The sequence below is a fragment of the Schistocerca piceifrons genome, chromosome 3 (genome assembly GCF_021461385.2).
Source record: "Schistocerca piceifrons isolate TAMUIC-IGC-003096 chromosome 3, iqSchPice1.1, whole genome shotgun sequence".
Classification (NCBI taxonomy): domain Eukaryota; kingdom Metazoa; phylum Arthropoda; class Insecta; order Orthoptera; family Acrididae; genus Schistocerca; species Schistocerca piceifrons.
Genome location: NC_060140.1, coordinates 740,716,662 through 740,734,886, shown reverse-complemented (window position 1 = coordinate 740,734,886; position 18,225 = coordinate 740,716,662). Strand labels below are relative to the sequence as shown.

Genomic DNA, 18,225 nt, shown 5'->3' with positions numbered 1-18,225 from the left:
AACATAATTGTGTGACTCACCATTAAATTTTCTGTCCTGCAGCGGCTGGTCAATCACTTCTGCATAGATCGTATTCGTCAAAATATGGATTTTCTTAATACATCTCCATCGGATAATCACCAAAAGGTCTCAAAATAACAGTTTTGCATCAATATATGCCATGAAAAGAAAAACAGATTGAATTAGTTACAAAAATTCTTTACAATATTGTTGTATAATCATTTGCTTAGGTACAATAAAGTTGGTGTTTTAGTTACCCTTTAAACTTCAGGATTTTTGGTTATTCTCTGTTGGAAAAAAATACAAATTGAAGTTTCAAATTTGCTCAAAACCGACACATCTGAAAATTGCGTCCTGTCACGGTCGCCAGTTGTAGTGGTTAATAAAAAAGAAAAAGTGAAGAAAAGGTTGAAAATGTGGGAAGAGATGGTGAATAAAAAGGGGGTTTTAAAATCGTAAATGACCGTGAAAAAGGGAAAGAATGAAAGAAATATCAGAAAAGTTATCGGATTTAGCGATTCGGAAAAGCTATTGTTGGGGTGGTCCTTGTGGCGTTTCTGAGCAAAAGTCAAACCAATTTCCACTACAAAAATTATTTGAAAAAAGACAGAGAATAACAAATGTGACTAACAGGGGGAAATGGCGTAGATAAGAGTTCATTCTTTACCATGTTAACATGTCTTCTTTCGTGCGGCGTCCAGGTCTTCAAAAATCTCCTACTTCATTTCTGCGTGAAAAGTCTGCTCCGAAATCTTGCAATAAGTTTCATTGTCCAGGAATTTCTAATGTATACAAAACCATCTTGATATTACATACAATTTATTTTATGTTGCTTCCCTCCTCCAAATGTCATAACTTCCACAATATGTCTACACATTAGTAAGTTTTTTTCGTCTTCATCAGATCACGTCTGCATTAAGCTTCCGCTCTCGAGAGACAACAAAGAAACAGATAGAAAACAAAAAAGAGTTACAATTTTAGTATTTTCTCTGCCGTTGAGCGCTCATACTGCTGCGACAGGATAATTTTTATCTGAGGGAACGAGTGTAGTGCGGCGAAATTCAAAGTCCCGCTACATAATGTTCACAATGGTAGATTCATCAGTGAAATGCAGATACAGTTATGTTTGCTCTCCATGTTAATGACCTAGTGGGGAATATCAATAGTAACTTGAGACTTTTTGCAGATGATACATTTATCTGTAACAGTTTTCAAAAAGTCATAAGATTTCAAGGAGGTATAAAGGTTGTCAATTTGCAGTGTACAATAATGTAAAGTTGCACATTTTCCAAAGTGGAGAAATGTAGCAACCTCTGACTACATCATCGTGGAGTTACAAATGGTATCAATCAACTCAAATGAGTACCTGGATGTGACAATATGTGGGTATATGAAATGGAATGATCACATAGGCTTAATCATAGGTACGGTAGGTAACAGACTTTGGTTCATTGGTAGAATTTTGGAAAAATGCTGTCAGTTTATGAAGGAGACTGCTCAAATGTGTAGGATCCATACCAAATAAGACTAACAGGAAATACTGAATGTGTACAAAGAAGGGTGGCATGAATGATCATAGGTTTGTTTGACCTATGGGAGAGTTTGATGGAAATGTTGAAAAAGCTGAACTGGCATACTCCTAAAGACATATGCAAATTATCCCACAAAACCTTACTAAATTTCAAGAACTATTATTAACTGAAGAATGTAGATATATTCTTCAGCCCCCTAGAAATCACCACTGTAAGGCCTGTGAAAACAAAATTAGACAATTACAGCATGCACAGAGGCATTTAGGCTGTTATTCTTTCCACACTGTATATACAGTTGTAACATGAAGAAACCCTAACATTTTTACCATTAGTACCCTCTGCCATGCACTCCACAGTGGTTTATGGAGTATGCATTTAGATTTAAAAGTAAAGGCAGAATCTGAACCAATCACAATTGAGTTGTTATAGCACAACCTTAAATTTGGATGAAATGTCAGGAGAGACATCAGATGGTGCTGTTGGCTAGTATTTCCACAGAATAGTACTGAACTGTTGTTTTACATGTGTGTGTGTGTGTGTGTGTGTGTGTGTGTGCGCGCATGTGTGCGTGCGCAAATGCGCGTGCGTGCACATTGTGTTTGTGTGAGTGCGTGCGCATGTGCTCTACACAAAACACAAAAAAGTTGTATCTTATGACCACAGTAGCAATGCAACGCAAATGAGTCAACTCACACAAATAACTTGATGTAAAAAATTGTGACAATGTAAGTGGAATGATCACATAAACAAAATCATGAGTAAAGCAAGTGGTAGGCTTTGGATCATTAGTGGGATACTCTGGAAATCCGGTCAGTATGCAGAGGAAACTGCATCCCATCTTAGCATTGCTCAAGTGTCTGGTACATATATCAAATATGACGAACAGGAAATACTGAATATATACTAATAATGTCACGGGTTTGCTTGACTCACATTAGAGTAGCACAGAAATTCTGAAAACCTTGAATAGGCAGACACTTGAAGTTAGATGCCTGTTATCCCACAAAAGTCTCTTTATAAAGTTTTGAGGATCTTAAGTGAGGAATCTAGGAATATACTAGAGCCCCATATGTGTCATCCCCATAGGGACCACAAGGTTAAACTATTTACAGTTTGCACAGAGGCATTTAAACATCACTCTTCTCACACTCCATGGCCAAATGCAATGGGAGGAAACCTTAAAATGTGGCACTATGTCATGAAATCTGGCATGCCCTTGACTGTGGTTTGCAGGTTATCTACATAAATGCGGATGTCAATATTGATGGAAATTATATGAAGATAATAACATAGATGGTATGAAACAAGTCTGACATACAGAGTGTATGCAAAAAGGAATGGTCAGTATATCACAAGGCAACTTAAACTGTCTTTTTTGTAGCAAAATATGTTCATATGACCATGTACTTTGTTTTTGAAGTGTTTGCGAACCGGAAGGTTGTAAATGTTTATTTATATTATACAATTGGTTTTGTTGTCTTATTTATTTCACTGTATTTGTTATTAATGTTTTTATGCATCAAATTATAAATTTATAATAGTTTATAAGATATTTTCAGCCGTTCACTGTATGACTACCACATATTGAAATCAATCTTAAACAGCTGACAATCAGTTTTCAAAAAGTGGAATATTAAGATCAGAGCATATTTTTCTACCCTCAAGAGGATGTGTTGTGTTTCTTGTCTTTCTGTACACTGAGATGACAAAAGTTATGGGATAGTGATATGCACATCTACAGATGGTGGTAGGATTGTGATTTCAGTTGGTGAGAGCTGATGGTAGGGTTTGAATGTGGTGCAGACCCCACAAAGCCATGGGCCCAAGTTGTCAACTAGGTACTGTACAGGCTGGTGGTGACATGATAATTGTGTGGGCTGTGTTTACATGGAATGGACCAGGTCCTCTGGTCCAATTGAAGCATTCATTGACTGGAAGTGGTTTTGTTTGGCTACTTGGAGACCATTTGCAGGTATTCATGAACGTCAAGTTCCCCAACAATGAGGGAATTTTATGGATAACAAGCATCATGTCACTGGTCCTCAATTGTTCACAGTTGGTTTGAAGAACATATTGGACAATTCAAGCGAATGATTTGGCCACCCAGATCTCCCAATATGAAGTCCATCGAACATTTGTGGGACATAATCGAGAGGTCAGTTTGTGCACAAAATCCTGCACCATCAAGAGTTTTGCAATTCTACATCTACATCTACATTTGTACTCCGCAAGCCACCCAACGTTGTGTGGCGGAGGGCACTTTACGTGCCACTGTCATTACCTCCCTTTCCTGTTCCAGTCGCGTATGGTTCGCGGGAAGAACGACTGTCTGAAAGCCTCCGTGCGCGCTCTAATCTCTCTAATTTTACATTCGTGATCTCCCCGGGAGGTATAAGTAGGGGGAAGCAATATATTCGATACCTCATCCAGAAATGCACCCAGTCGAAACCTGGCGAGCAATCTACTCCGCGATGCAGAGCGTCTCTCTTGCAGAGTCTGCCACTTGAGTTTATTAAACATCTCCGTAACGCTATCATGGTTACCAAATAACCCTGTGACGAAACGCGCCGCTCTTCTTTGGATCTTCTCTATCTCCTCCGTCAAACCGATCTGATACGGATCCCACACTGATGAGCAATACTCAAGTATAGGTCGAACGAGTGTTTTGTAAGTCACCTCCTTTGTTGATGGACTACATTTTCTAAGGACTCTCCCAATGAATCTCAACCTGGTACCCACCTAACCAACAATAGCAATAGAGGCAGCACGGCTCAGTATCCCTGCAGGTGGCTTCCAGTGACTTGTTGAGTCCATGCCACAGTGAGCTGCTGCACTATACCAGGCAAAAGGTGGTACGACATGATATTAGGAGGTAACCCGTGACATTTATCACCTCAGTTTATATCAGTGTTGCTTAATGGGAGGAACAGTATTCATGATGCAGCTAATGTTTCATCTGAGACATCTATCTTTTCTCATGTACACTCTGATCATCATCCAGCACCATAAATAAAAAACTAAGTTTTAGGTCTGGAAAACTTAGTCTTCAGACAATGGTACCAGGTTTAGTAATCCATTTATTACAAAAACTGTAGTTGACATGTTGCCTCACATATGGAGTAGAATATGGAGAGGCTGTATCGTGCTGGAGATACTTTAATTCTATGTGCCAGTTATGTGTCCTGTAGTTGTTCAGTTAAAGTATCTAAAAAGTAAGTGTGTAATGAAAATGTGATATGTACCCAATCCAGCAAATTGGTGCACATACATTCTTCTAGCATCAGAAGAGCTACACATCAGTTAGCCAACTCAAAACAATACTCTACACTGCTACTATTACTATTACTGCTGCATTCTGCAGTGTCAAATAACTGAATTTAAAAAGAGCTATAAAATTCATCTACTGACTCCCAAACATACAGCCTATGTATGTTGATAAAGACTTCACTTTGAATTGATAGAGAACTGAATTGTGTACACTGCAGTGAGTGTACCACATAATATCAGTGCCCACAGATAGCCTGTATGGCCATCTTGGCTCACAGATTTATTGCTCTTCCTCTTCTTTCATAGGAACTTCATTTACATGCATAAATTTGTTCATGCATAAATTAGTCATTTCAGTACTTACACTGATGAGCTTAATGTTATGACCACTGCCCACCATGAGATTGAATTCTGCCTGGCAGTGTTGCCAGTGTGTGATATGGCAAGGAAAACATATAAAAGAGCAGAGACAAACTGGGAATCATTCTAGCAATAATACAGGTCACAAATAGGGGGTAAAAAGGAAAATGACATTATGGTATTAATGGCCAGGAGATGCCATCTGGGGTTGTCTTTCGTGACCTAGAGGCAGTGGCACTAACCACTGGAACATGAGCTGTGAGTGCAAATAGGGAAATCCACTGACTTCAACGAGGGGCTGACTGTTATAATCCAGTGCCTAGGAATGAGCATTTCAAACATAGTGAAGCTAGTCAGCTGTTCACGAGTTACTGTGATGAGCATCTATTGGAAAGTGGTTGAGGGATAGTGAAACCACAAATAGGTTATAAGTTTGTTGGACGCTACACCTCGTCACAGGATGTGGAGATTGCAGGCCTGCCCACCCTGTAACACAGGATAGATGGTGATCTTGTGGCAGATCTGATGACAGAATGCAATGTTGGTGCAGGCACAAATGTTTTGGAACACACTGGTCAGCACATATTGTTGAATGTGGGGGCTCTCAGCAGGTGAACCCTAAATGTTTCCATGTCGACTCAATGACATCAGATCATTGAGATTGAAAGATCAGTGTAAAAGTGTCACCTGGTCAGATGAATCACATTTCTTGTTACACCAAGTCAATGGTTGTATACAGGTAGGCAACATCCAGGCACATCACTCCAAGAAATGTGCACTATGCCATGGACACAGGCCAGTGGAAGAAATGTTATTCTGTAGAGGATGTTTACTGGGGCTTCCAAGGGACCTGTGGTAATATTCAAAGGCACCGTGACAGTTGTGGACTATGCAAACATTATTGATGTCTTCCTTGATGGTGATGGCATCTGCCATCAGGATACCTGTCCCTGTCTCAGTTCCACAATTGTGCTGCAGTGTTTTGAGGAGGATGACAGTGAATCTATGTTGATATCTTGGCCATCAAATTCGCCTGATCTTAGAACACCTGGGACAGTTGGGCACCAGCGCTGTACCCACTAACCCCCAAGCCATAATTTGTGGGAATAGACATTTGGTATCACATACCTCCAGAAAATCTAGGATGGAATAATTACAGTATTATAAAAAGGATAAATTAATACTTACCATATAGCAGATATGCTCAGTAACAGATAGAGACAACAAAAAGCCTGTCAAATAAGTAAGCTTTCCGCCAAAGAGGCCTTTTGTTGAGCCTATCTGCAACTCAGCATCTCTGCTGTATGGTGAGTAGTAATATATCCTTTCCATAATATAGTAATTGTACCTCCAGAAACCTACTTTTCAAATAAGTGTTCATAATGAAACTACCTGGCAGATTAAAACTATATGCCAGGCGGAGACTCATACTCACAATCGTTGCCTTTTGCGGCCAAGTGCTCTACAGACTGAGCTAGCCAACCACAATTCACAACCTGTCATCAGAGCTTTACTTCCACCTGTACCTCATGTCCTACCTTTCAGACTTCACAGAACCTCTTATGTGAAACTTGCAAGTCTACCATTCCTGGAAGAAGGGCTATTGCGGAGACAGTTTTAATCTGCCAGGATGTTTTATATCAGCACACACATCACTGCAGAGACAAAATTTTATGCTGGAAAGTGTTCATAATGTTTTAGCTCATCCCTGTATACAGTTAACACGCTTGCCCAACATATCACTTGATATAATAAAGTATTTTTTATCCCTGAGAACAGTAAATATTCTGATACCATAAACTATCCACAGATATGCTGCTGTCTACTTGGCTGCTGGTATCGAAAATCTGCTAGAAGAAATAATTTTGCAGTGTCTGCCAAATGAATGTGACACTATACTTTCTGCAACAATGTTTGAACATGCTATAGCAAATAATGGTGACTTGTGGGGTCTTCTACAGCCATATGCTCATCTTAATGCTGGAAGAATTGCTTCAGGTAAGATAAAACTAGATAACAGAGAGTAATGTATCCCATAGAGTAGCAATGAGGTGCTTATCTAAAATTCTTTGCAAAAATAGACTTTAAATTCTTTGTGATTGACTTGTGACATTTCATTAGACAAACTGCATTTCATGGAGCCCACAAAAAGAAGTTTTTAGAATATGGAAAGGAGTCAGAAATGTCCATTGTTTAAGTGCAATATCAAAGGTCATGAAATATTAGATTGCAATGATAATACAAATTATGTTGTAACCTACTACGTAAGTTTTAAGAATTCCTACAAAATTTTCCTAATTGAAGTACAATGTGTTGACTGATCATCATAAGGGTTTTTAAGATATTGTTAAAATTCTCTATATTTCAGACACTAAACGGGCTATGGCAGGTTATTCAGTACATGTGCAACTATGTACATGACTCCTTTATACTAATTTTAAGCCTTGGAGTTTATGTACAGCTTAATTATGGTACTATTTCCACAATCATTATTAGTACTATTTTTAGAAAATGGATAAATATTGGTAATGACAAAGGACATTAATTAATATGCTTATTGTAAAACAGTTGTTTATGAAATGACTTTCTCTGTGGTTTAGTGGTTGCCATAGGTGGCTACTGATACAGGGTCTAATAACCCTACCACAACAAAGGTAAAAAATTAATTATGATTTGTAGTGTTGCTCACGCTGCTAAATATTGCATTTTCAGGCAACAACAGAGTTATATTATGTGGCAGTTGTCATTAGAGCACAGTTAATAAAGTCATTTCATGAAATAATGGATAAACTAGGTACTCATCTTTTCATGTTTCCCACGCTGGACTCGTTGTGAACTCATGGCTCAATCATCGAAAATCTAGGTGGTGATGATTCCAAGCTCGGATGCAAAGAGGCCTAGGTGTTGTTCTGCGATATTCAAAAGTTTTATAGATGTGTTTCATAAACCATTCTTGAAGATTAAACTTTTGCAAGTTAGCACAATGGTGATGTAAAAAGTAATCAGCACTCCAAATTCAAGTTACACTTCTTTTTTTATTACTTTTGTTGCAATATCACGTAATTCGCAAAACATCACTTCACATTATAAAACATACTTGAAAATATCTTCCTCACAGTTAAAGTTGACATTTTATAAACTGACTACAATTTGCGTCTTTCCAACATGACGTCCAAGACTTGACTCTCCAATAACCGCTTATGCGCCCAAAAATCAGAGTTACAAGTACGTCAAAGATCATAGTGACAAAAGAAAGAATTCACATAAGATTAATATCATTGCATTATAAACATATCAATGTTTAAAAGTACCTCTACATTAATGAAATCAAATATGAATGTTATCTCAGAAATATGTTAACTACTTTACAGAAACACAGTAGAATATTGCTGGTATCAAGAGATGGAGGTGAGGTTCCGTAATGATTACGTAATTAAAGTACCATTACAACCCCCCCCCCCCCCCCCCCCCTTCCCCGACACTCACACACACACACACACACACACACACAGAATTCCATGCACAAGCTGCATGAGATTGGGTGTCCCAAACAGCAAAATAACACAGTAGTAAGTTACAGTAACCATTATATAAAATAATAGTATCTTTGAAACAGTACCTAGAGATTATTGATCCTCATGGTATAATATTAAAGAAATGAAATTTAATAGATTAAAAGTTGCTCTAACCATATCTTTTCAAACTTGCAAAAATTACTAAATTTTACAACAGGCCTCCCTTCCTCTCTTTACAACAGTACACATAAATATCAAAATGTAATCTGTTGATCTGTAGCATATTGTATGCAAAGAAAAACTCATATAACTATGTACATGAGCACAAAGTGTTGTCTCCTGGCAATATAATAAGAAAAGTATTAAAATTTTTCAAACAAGAGTCCAATTGTTATTTTCAGTCCATCATCTATATATAACTCACTGTCCATATCACCACTGTAGTTCCTGTTCTCCTAGTTAAGTTTTTCCTCTAATAGCAGGTCCATAGGTATTCCCTTTACATAGTTCTTTTTAGCTGGAGGGGTCTTTATCTACACAGGTAGTTGACCTGAAATTATTACATAGGCTTTACACTTCAGTTCAGTCTAAGTTCCTACACAAATATTCAGTGTTATATTGTGTCACCAAGAATGATCAAACACTAGTAGAATGACATAAAAGAAACAATATGAAAGATTATAACAGTCTTACAATTATTCATATTCAATAAAAATTCTATGTATTACAACAAATATTAAATTTCTCATTTTCTAACATTACTTTAAAAAAAATCTTGTTTGTGACATGTCATAAGCAAGCTTTTATTATCCATAGGCCTTCAACATTCTGATGTGAAAGTAATTAGAATTTTTGCTCTACTATAATATGGTATGATAGTGTATAAATAAATCTGGAAATTAATTTCAAAGTTATTCAACCAGATACAGTTTACTACATTAACATGGAAATTTGTGACAAAGAAAAGTATTACCAGACAGCATTTAAGAAAAACAATTGCTTGTTGATCTGTATTGAAAAGCATGAGGACGTGGTACAATTATAGACACTGCAACAAGGGAGGAGCGATACCTCAAAATATGTGGATGGAAGAGAAAGATAGAAATAGGTACTACTGGAGAGTTCAGCCTAGCCCCCCCTCATCAGCAGAAGAAGAAAAATAGAATAGAATCAGTGACGGGCAGTAGGATAAGAAATAAAAGGGGAGGGCTCAAAAAATATAACTGAGAGCAGAATATCAACAGCTGCCCACCAATATAAAATACAATGCAGACATGGCAGAACGGACGACTGTGATAATCCCCCTACAGTAGTTTAAGAAACCCATCACTGATATATATTGTCTATCCCAATACTCACCCCTCCCCCCCCCCCCCCCCCCCCCAAATACAGATCCAATATAACTGTAGCATAAAAACCTACAATATGACATGTACAAAGGAAGAAAAGTGCTCAGGGCTACACTTAGTCTTACAAAAACAGAAGAAATATTATTGTAACAGCTAAGAATAAGATATGTCATATCAAAATGACAAAAGTAGAGGTTGGATTTTACAACAAGCATCCTCTTAATTTCATCAACATAATATGCAAAATATCAAAAGGTATCACAGTAATCCTAAACATGTTACAAAGACAAAACTAAGAAAAATGAAAATTGTTAGTATCTGTGTGTTACCTCCATAGGCAGACAGAATGGTTCACCAATAATACACAAAAGAATGATTTAATTCCACAGTGTGGGAAGTTCTCAATTTTACACATCCAAACTGTCAAGTGGGCAAATAAGCAGGCATAGCCTGTCCATAATATTCAAATTTCAGTCTTTTCATAACGTGTCCAATCACAAACTCTGGTGAGTTCCAACATATAGGCTCAGAAAATGTAATAGCAGCAACAAAGTGTTTTTAGCATAAATGACATCAGCACATGAAGAAAACAGTCACAAATTTAAGCATGTATACATAATAGGCTCATCCATAAACATTATGTTACCAAAATGAGTAATTGTTCATGACTCCGCTGCTCACCACACTTACCTACCTTAACAAGTCACACTACTATTATTTCAAGAGTATTTTTAAACAATAGTAAGCACAAAATATGAATGTCAAAATGTTCACCAAAATGTCTAATAACTAACATGAGTAAACTACAACTAAAATAGCACATGTCCTACCACACAAAGAAAATAAAATGCAGAAGCAACGATCAAAATATTTTCTTACATCTAGGCATATATTCAGTGAATAGTACGTATGTTACATGTGTACTTGGTTCATAAAGCAAAATCATTTTGCACTTCCTTTCAGCAATAAGTAAGCTTCAGTACCATTTATAGTTTCCATATCACATGATAGGAAACAAACTTCATAAACAATATAAAATGTGAAAAATTTTCCTTGTATTCCAGGTTATTGAGATTTGCAAATTTCATTCTAGGTACCAGACTTATAACATTTCAATTCAGTTACATTCCTCAAACCAAATAATTTCCTAGACTTTGGATAGATCAATCTGTAAGTATTTGGGAGAGGATTTTCTTTCACCTCAAATGGTCCTATATAAATGTCAAAAAATGTCTTTAATTCTGAAGTCATAAGTTTAGATTTTTCTTTCATTTTAACCAAAACCAAATCACCAATATTAAAGTGTGAAAACCTGCCTTTTGCATCATGTCTTTTCTTTCTGTAATCTGCTTGTTTTTTCATGGAGTCTTTTACAATTTGTTCTCTCTCCTGAGGTGACTACATTTGACAAACTGGAATATCTATGTGTTCAGTAATAAAGCTAGTAGGTCTTTTGTTAAACATAATTTCGAATGGTGAAAAGCCAATGGATGTATGTTGCAAACTGTTCATTATGTCTTCGAAATCATTTACATATTCAATCCAGTTTACATGGTTCTTACTACAATATGTTCTGCACAACCTCCCTATCTCTCTCATCGCTGATGGATTACTGGATGGGTGATAAACTGAAGTCAAAATATGTTTTATGTTTGCATTTTCAACAAAATCTTTCCATACTTTTGATGTAAATTGTGAGCCATTGTCTGTCAAGATTGCTTGTGGAGTACCTACCTTATTGAAATAATCACTGGTTAATTTAGATGTTAATCTGTTTACTTGTGGCCTTCCTTAATGGATACAATTTGATGAATTTTGAGAATATATCAACAATCACAAAGATATAACTGTAACCTTCTTTTGACTTGGGGAGGGGTCCGTAAATGTCGCAAGCTGTCAGCTCTCAATTTTTGCTGGGCAAAATATTTTGCATCATCCCTCTGCATGTTTGATTACTCACCTTTACTCTTTGGCATCGGTCACAGGCTGCTAATTTTTTCTTCACTCTTCTGGCAATATTATAAAAGTTAGATGTTTTCCTGAATCTTTTGTATGCATTTGACAGAACCACAATGTCCAAAGCTCTCATGTATATACTTAACTAATGTGTCTATGTGCTGCTCAGGCCAACATAATTTCCAGTCATCCAAATCAGGTCTTAATCTTCTGAACATAATCCCATTGTGTACCTTATAATAATCATCTACCTTTTGCTTAACTCCCAAATAACTTTTTACCAATTTCCAATTTTCATAGTGATTTTGGTGTCTCCTAATGTCATTACAAATTATTAAAATTTCTCCTTCCTCTTTTATCCCCTTCAAGTACACAATTTTGAAATTTTTGTCATCAATACTTGTTTCATTATCAAAATTTAGCCCAATAGGTGACCTAGAAAGTGCATCAACAATAACATTTTCCTTCCCCTTAATATATTTAATTTCATAATCAAATTGTTGTAAGAATAATGCCCATCTGGCGATTCTACTATGATAAAGCCTACACTCCTGTAAGTAACTTAGTGCTTTGTGGTCAGAGTAAACAATCACTTTGTGTCCAAGAAGATAATTTTTAAATTTGTTGAAAGCCCAATGTATAGCCAAAAGTTCTTTTTCAGTCACAGTGTCAGTCTTTTCATACTTTTGTAATACTCTACTAGCAAATGCAATGGAATGGTGTCCAATATGATCTCTTATGATTTTTTCCTGAAATAAGTGTGCTCCTAATCCTGTATCACTGCTGTCACTCATCAAACAGAAGGGTAAAGACATGTCAGGCCTATACAGAATTCTGCTCTGTGAAAGTTGTTTCTTTATCTCATCAAATGCTTTTTGACAATCAGATGACCAATCCCAGACAGTATTTTTCTTTAATAGATCACATAAACAAGAAGCATTCATAGCTTGAGTACTGACATACTTTCTGTAAAATCCAGCAAGACCAAAAAAAGATTTTAATTGTTTTTTATTTTTAGGCACAGGAAAATTCTGTATAGCTTCAATTTTTTCTCTGTCAGGTTCAATCCCCTTTTCCAAAATAATGTGTCCCAAAAATTTTAATTCACTTACTCCAAATTTACATTTTTCTAACTTTAAGGTCATACCCCCTTCTCCTAATTTTGTACACACCTGTGTTAGCAATTCAAAATGTTCTTCCCATGTTTTTCCAGGAATCAAAATATCATCTACATATACAGTAAGTTTAGACAGTAGTTCATCCCCCAAAACAAGATCTAATGCTGTAATAAACTCAGCAACAGAAACAGTTAGTCCAAATGGTACAACACAGTAATGATAACTTTTTCCCCCATACAAAAATGCATTGTATTTTCTAGAATTTATTTCTAAAGAAATTTGGTGAAAGCCTGAAGTTAAGTCTAAGCTGCTCATGAATTTCACACATTCAAATTTATGTAACAGTTCATCTATGTTTTCTGGATGATCATTTTCTCTTTTAAAAATTTGTTAAGGTGCCTAGAATCAAGTACAAGTCTAACACCCCCTCCACGTTTGGAAACCACCACCAAAGGATTATTATAATCACTGTTACTTCTTTCGATTATACCCCATGCTTCCATATTTTCATCAAAATCGAAACTTTCCTTATCATGCATCCTATCCACAGTTACATTAAGTTCCATCTCTCTCTCTTCACATAACTTTTCATTTTCATGAAATAACTTATTCAAATCAGAGCTGTAATGTTTGTCAGATACTTAAGAATTACATAGATTTTCATTCTCTACCCAATTATAAAATTCTGGCACAATTGCAATATCCTCATCTGGCTTGTTCTCAGAGGTAGTTACCTTATTGCTTTCAACATGATTATTTTCTCTTATTATATCCCAAAATTTCTGATCAAAATTTAAAGTATTAATTTGGTGTTGAACATGAGTGTCTGTTATTTGTGGTGTGTATTTGTTTTGTCTTTCAGTGGTTTTATTATAATAATAAGTTACATTTCTCCTTCTTCCTCTGTCTGTAAATTCCCAGTTGTTATTGTAGGTCCTATTGTGATTAAATTTTCTTGCCCCAAAACTGCAGACCCTCACTGAGTTTTCCTGCCTGCTTTCTCTGTTTGATCTCCAATTTTGTTCTCCCCTGTTTCTGTCATCCCATCTGTTTCTATTACCAAAATTTCTATCCGTGTCTCTGTCATTACCATCATGATCCCCATTGTTTCCCCTGTGTTGTTCATATCTATTGTCTATGCAGTCTCTTCTCTCTCCATACCTGTTTGAATACCCCCCCTCCCGCCCCTGTTGGTGTTCACCATTGTTAAAATTTTGCATATTCCCTCTTTCTAATGCCCTATCCAATTTATCCACATATTTTAAAAATTCTTCCAAAGAATCATCAGGCCCATGAACTAAATCCCATTGCAATTTTTCAGGTAGCCTTCTTTTCAGTGCATCTATTTGTGTCATTTCATCAAAAGGTTTATCTAAATGTATTAATTTTCTCAATTGATGTTTAAAAAATGCTTTCATGGTGCCCACTCTCCTCTGAAAATAGGTCCATTTAAAAATTCAGATTTAATCCTCCCCTGTTCAGATTCTGGCCAAAATTTGTTTAAGAAGCTTCTCTCAAAATTTGCAAAGGTTTCCCACTGATCGAAATTTCGGATAGCCCAGGATAAGGCCTCCCCTTCAAGAAATTTTTTGACAAATTTAATTTTTGAAGTATCAAACATTCCTGGCACAAAATTGTCCTTGCAATGGTGCAAAAAATCAACTGGATGCAAATAATCACAAGGAAAACTTTTCACTAACAGGTTCGAACATGCTGGTCCATGACTGCACAAATTTTTGTTAACAACATATTCTTCAACTTGATTTATTTTAGTTTTTAATGTGTCTGATTTATTGGTAAGATTTGATTCTAAACTGTCAACCTTTTTCTCAACACTACTGATAGCATTAACATTGTTTGCTTTCATGTCATCTAATTTTGCATCTGTTGTTGTTGTTGTTGTTGTTGTTGTTGTGGTCTTCGGTCCTGAGACTGGTTTGATGCAGCTCTCCATGCTACTCTATCCTGTGCAAGCCTCTTCATCTCCCAGAACCTACTGCAGCCTACATCCTTCTGAATCTGCTTAGTGTATTCATCTCTTGGTCTCCCTCTACGATTTTTACCCTCCACCTTGCCCTCCAGTACTAAATTGATGATCCCTTGATGCCTCAGAACATGTCCTACCAACCGATCCTTTCTTCTAGTCAAGTTGTGCCACAAACTCCTCTTCTCCCCAATTCTATTCAATACCTCCTCATTAGTCATGTGATCTACCCAACTAATCTTCAGCATTCTTCTGTAGCACCACATTTCGAAAGCTTCTATTCTCTTCTTGTCTAAACTATTTATCACCCACGATTCACTTCCATACATAGCTACACTCCATACAAATATTTTCAGAAATGACTTCCTCACACTTAAATCAATACTGGATGTTAACAAATTTCTCTTCTTCAGAAAGGCTCTCCTTGCCATTGCCAGCCTACATTTTATATCCTCTCTACTTCGACCATAATCAGTTATTTTGCTCCCCATGTAGCAAAACTCCTTTACCACTTTAAGTGTCTCATTTCCTAATCTAATACCTGCAGCATCACCCAACTTAATTCGACTACAATCCATTATCCTCGTTTTGCTTTTGTTGATGTTCATCTTATACCCTCCTTTCAAGACACTGTCCATTCCGTTCAACTGATCTTCCAAGTCCTTTGCTGTCTCTGACAGAATTACAATGTCATCAGCGAACCTCAAAGTTTTTATTTCTTCTCCATGGATTTTAATACCTACTCCGAACTTTTCTTTCATTTCCTTTATTGCTTGCTCAATATACAGATTGAATAGCATCGGGGAGAGGCTACAACCCTGTCTCACTCCCTTCCCAACCACTGCTTCCCTTTCATGTCCCTCGACTCTTATAACTGCCGTCTGGTTTCTGTACAAGTTGTAAATAGCCTTTCGCTCCCTGTATTTTACCCCTGCCACCTTCAGAATTTGAAAGAGAGTATTCCAGTCAACATTGTCAAAAGAAGTCTACAAATGCTAGAAATGTAGGTTTACCTTTCCTTAATCTTTCTTCTAAGATACGTCGTAGGGTCAGTATTGCCTCACGTGTTCCAACATTTCTACGGAATCCATACTGATCTTCCCCGAGGTCCGCTTCTACCAGTTTTTCCATTCGTCTGTAAAGAATTCGCCTTAGTATTTTGCAACTGTGACTTATTAAGCTGATAGTTTGGTAATTTTCACATCTGTCAACACTTGCTTTCTTTGGGATTGGAATTATTATATTCTTCTTGAAGTCTGAGGGAATTTCGCCTGTCTCATACATCTTGCTCACCAGATGTCAGGACTGGCTCTCCCAAGGCTGTCAGTAGTTCTAATGGAATGTTGTCTACTCCCGGGGTCTTGTTTTGACTTAGGTCTTTCAGTGCTCTGTCAAACTCTTCACACAGTATCGTATCTCCCATTTCATCCTCATCTACCTCCTCTTCCATTTCCATAATATTGTCCTCAAGAACATTGCCCATGTATAGATCCTCTATATACTCCTTCCACCTTTCTGCTTTCCCTTCTTTGCTTAGAACTGGGTTTCCATCTGAGCTCTTGATATTCATGCAAGTGGTTCTCTTTTCTCCAAAGGTATATTTAATTTTCCTGTAGGCAGCATCTATCTTACCCCTCATGAGATAAGCCTCTACGTCCTTACATTTGTCCTCTAGCCATCCCTGCTTAACCATTTTGCACTTCCTGTCGATCTCATTTTTGAGATGTTTGTATTCCTTTTTGCCTGCTTCACTTGCTGCATTTTTGTATTCTCTCCTTTCATCAATTAAATTCAGTATCTCTTCTGTTATCCAAGGATTTCTACTAGCCCTCGTCTTTTTACCTACTTGGTCCTCTGCTGCCTTCACTATTTCATTCCTCAAAGCTACCCATTCTTCTTCTACTGTATTTCTGTCCCCCATTCCTGTCAATTGTTCCCTTATGCTCTCCCTGAAACTCTGTACAACCTCTGGTTTAGTCAGGTTATCCAGGTCCCATCTCCTTAAATTCCCACCTTTTTGCAGTTTCTTCATTTTTAATCTACAGTTCATAACCAATAGATTGTGGTCAGAGTCCACATTTCCCCCTGGAAATGTCTTACAATTGAAAACCTGGTTCCTAAATCTCTGTCTTACCATTATATAATCTATCTGATACCTTTTAGTATCTCCAGGGTTCTTCCATGTATACAACCTTCTTTCATGATTCTTGAACCAAGTGCTAGCTATGATTAAGTTATGCTCTGCACAAAATTCTACCAGGCGCGTTCCTCTTTCATTTCTTAGCCCCAATCCAAATTCACCTACTATGTTTCCTTCTCTCCCTTTTCCTACTCTCAAATTCTTTTATCTCATCATACATTTCATCAACTTCTTCATCATCTGCAGAGCTAGTTGGCATATAAACTTGTACTACTGTAGTAGGCGTGGGCTTCGTGTCTATCTTGGCCACAATAATGTGTTGACTATGCTGTTTGTAGTAGCTTACCTGCACTCCTATTTTTTTATTCATTATTAAACGTACTCCTGCACTACCCTTATTTGATTTTGTATTTATAACCCTGTATTCACCTGACCAAAAGTCTTGTTCCTCCTGCCACCGAACTTCACTTATTCCCACTATATCTAACTTTAACCTATCGATTTCCCTTTTTAAATTTTCTAACCTACCTGCCTGATTAAGCGATCTGACATTCCATGCTCCGATCCGTAGAATGCCAGTTTTCTTTCTCCTGGTAACAATGTCCTCTTGAGTAGTCCCTGCCCGGAGATCCGAATGGGGGACTATTTTACCTCCAGAATATTTTACCCAAGAGGATGCCATCATCATTTAATCATACAGTAAAGCTGCATGTCCTCGGGAAAAATTTTGCATCTAGTGATTCATTTTCATTTTGAAGTTCCTGAATTTCCCTGGCTCTGTTACTATTTTCAGCAACGAATTCATTTTCAAAAACAATTACTTTTTTCTCCACATTGTCTACCCTCGAGTCTATCGCCTTCAAGATACCTTCCAGTGTATTTTTGACCTCAGTTTCTCAGTTTTTATGATATTTAATTGCTTATTCAAATTTTCCACTAACTTTTCATCAATTTCGGCCCTCATTTTAGAGTTTAAATTATTTATGTTTTCATTCTGCTTACTC

At 36.9% G+C, this 18,225-nt stretch overlaps 1 protein-coding gene across 2 annotated transcripts in view; it reads left to right on the top strand.

Annotated features, from left to right (window-relative positions):
- LOC124788028 (ankyrin repeat and BTB/POZ domain-containing protein 2) overlaps positions 1-18,225 on the top strand; it is a 644,871-nt gene that overhangs the window by 515,894 nt on the left and 110,752 nt on the right. For both annotated transcript variants that reach the window (XM_047255090.1, XM_047255089.1), the window contains one exon: positions 6,970-7,157. In XM_047255090.1, coding sequence (XP_047111046.1) covers positions 6,970-7,157 — 188 coding nt within the window. The remainder of the gene's footprint in view (positions 1-6,969; positions 7,158-18,225) is intronic.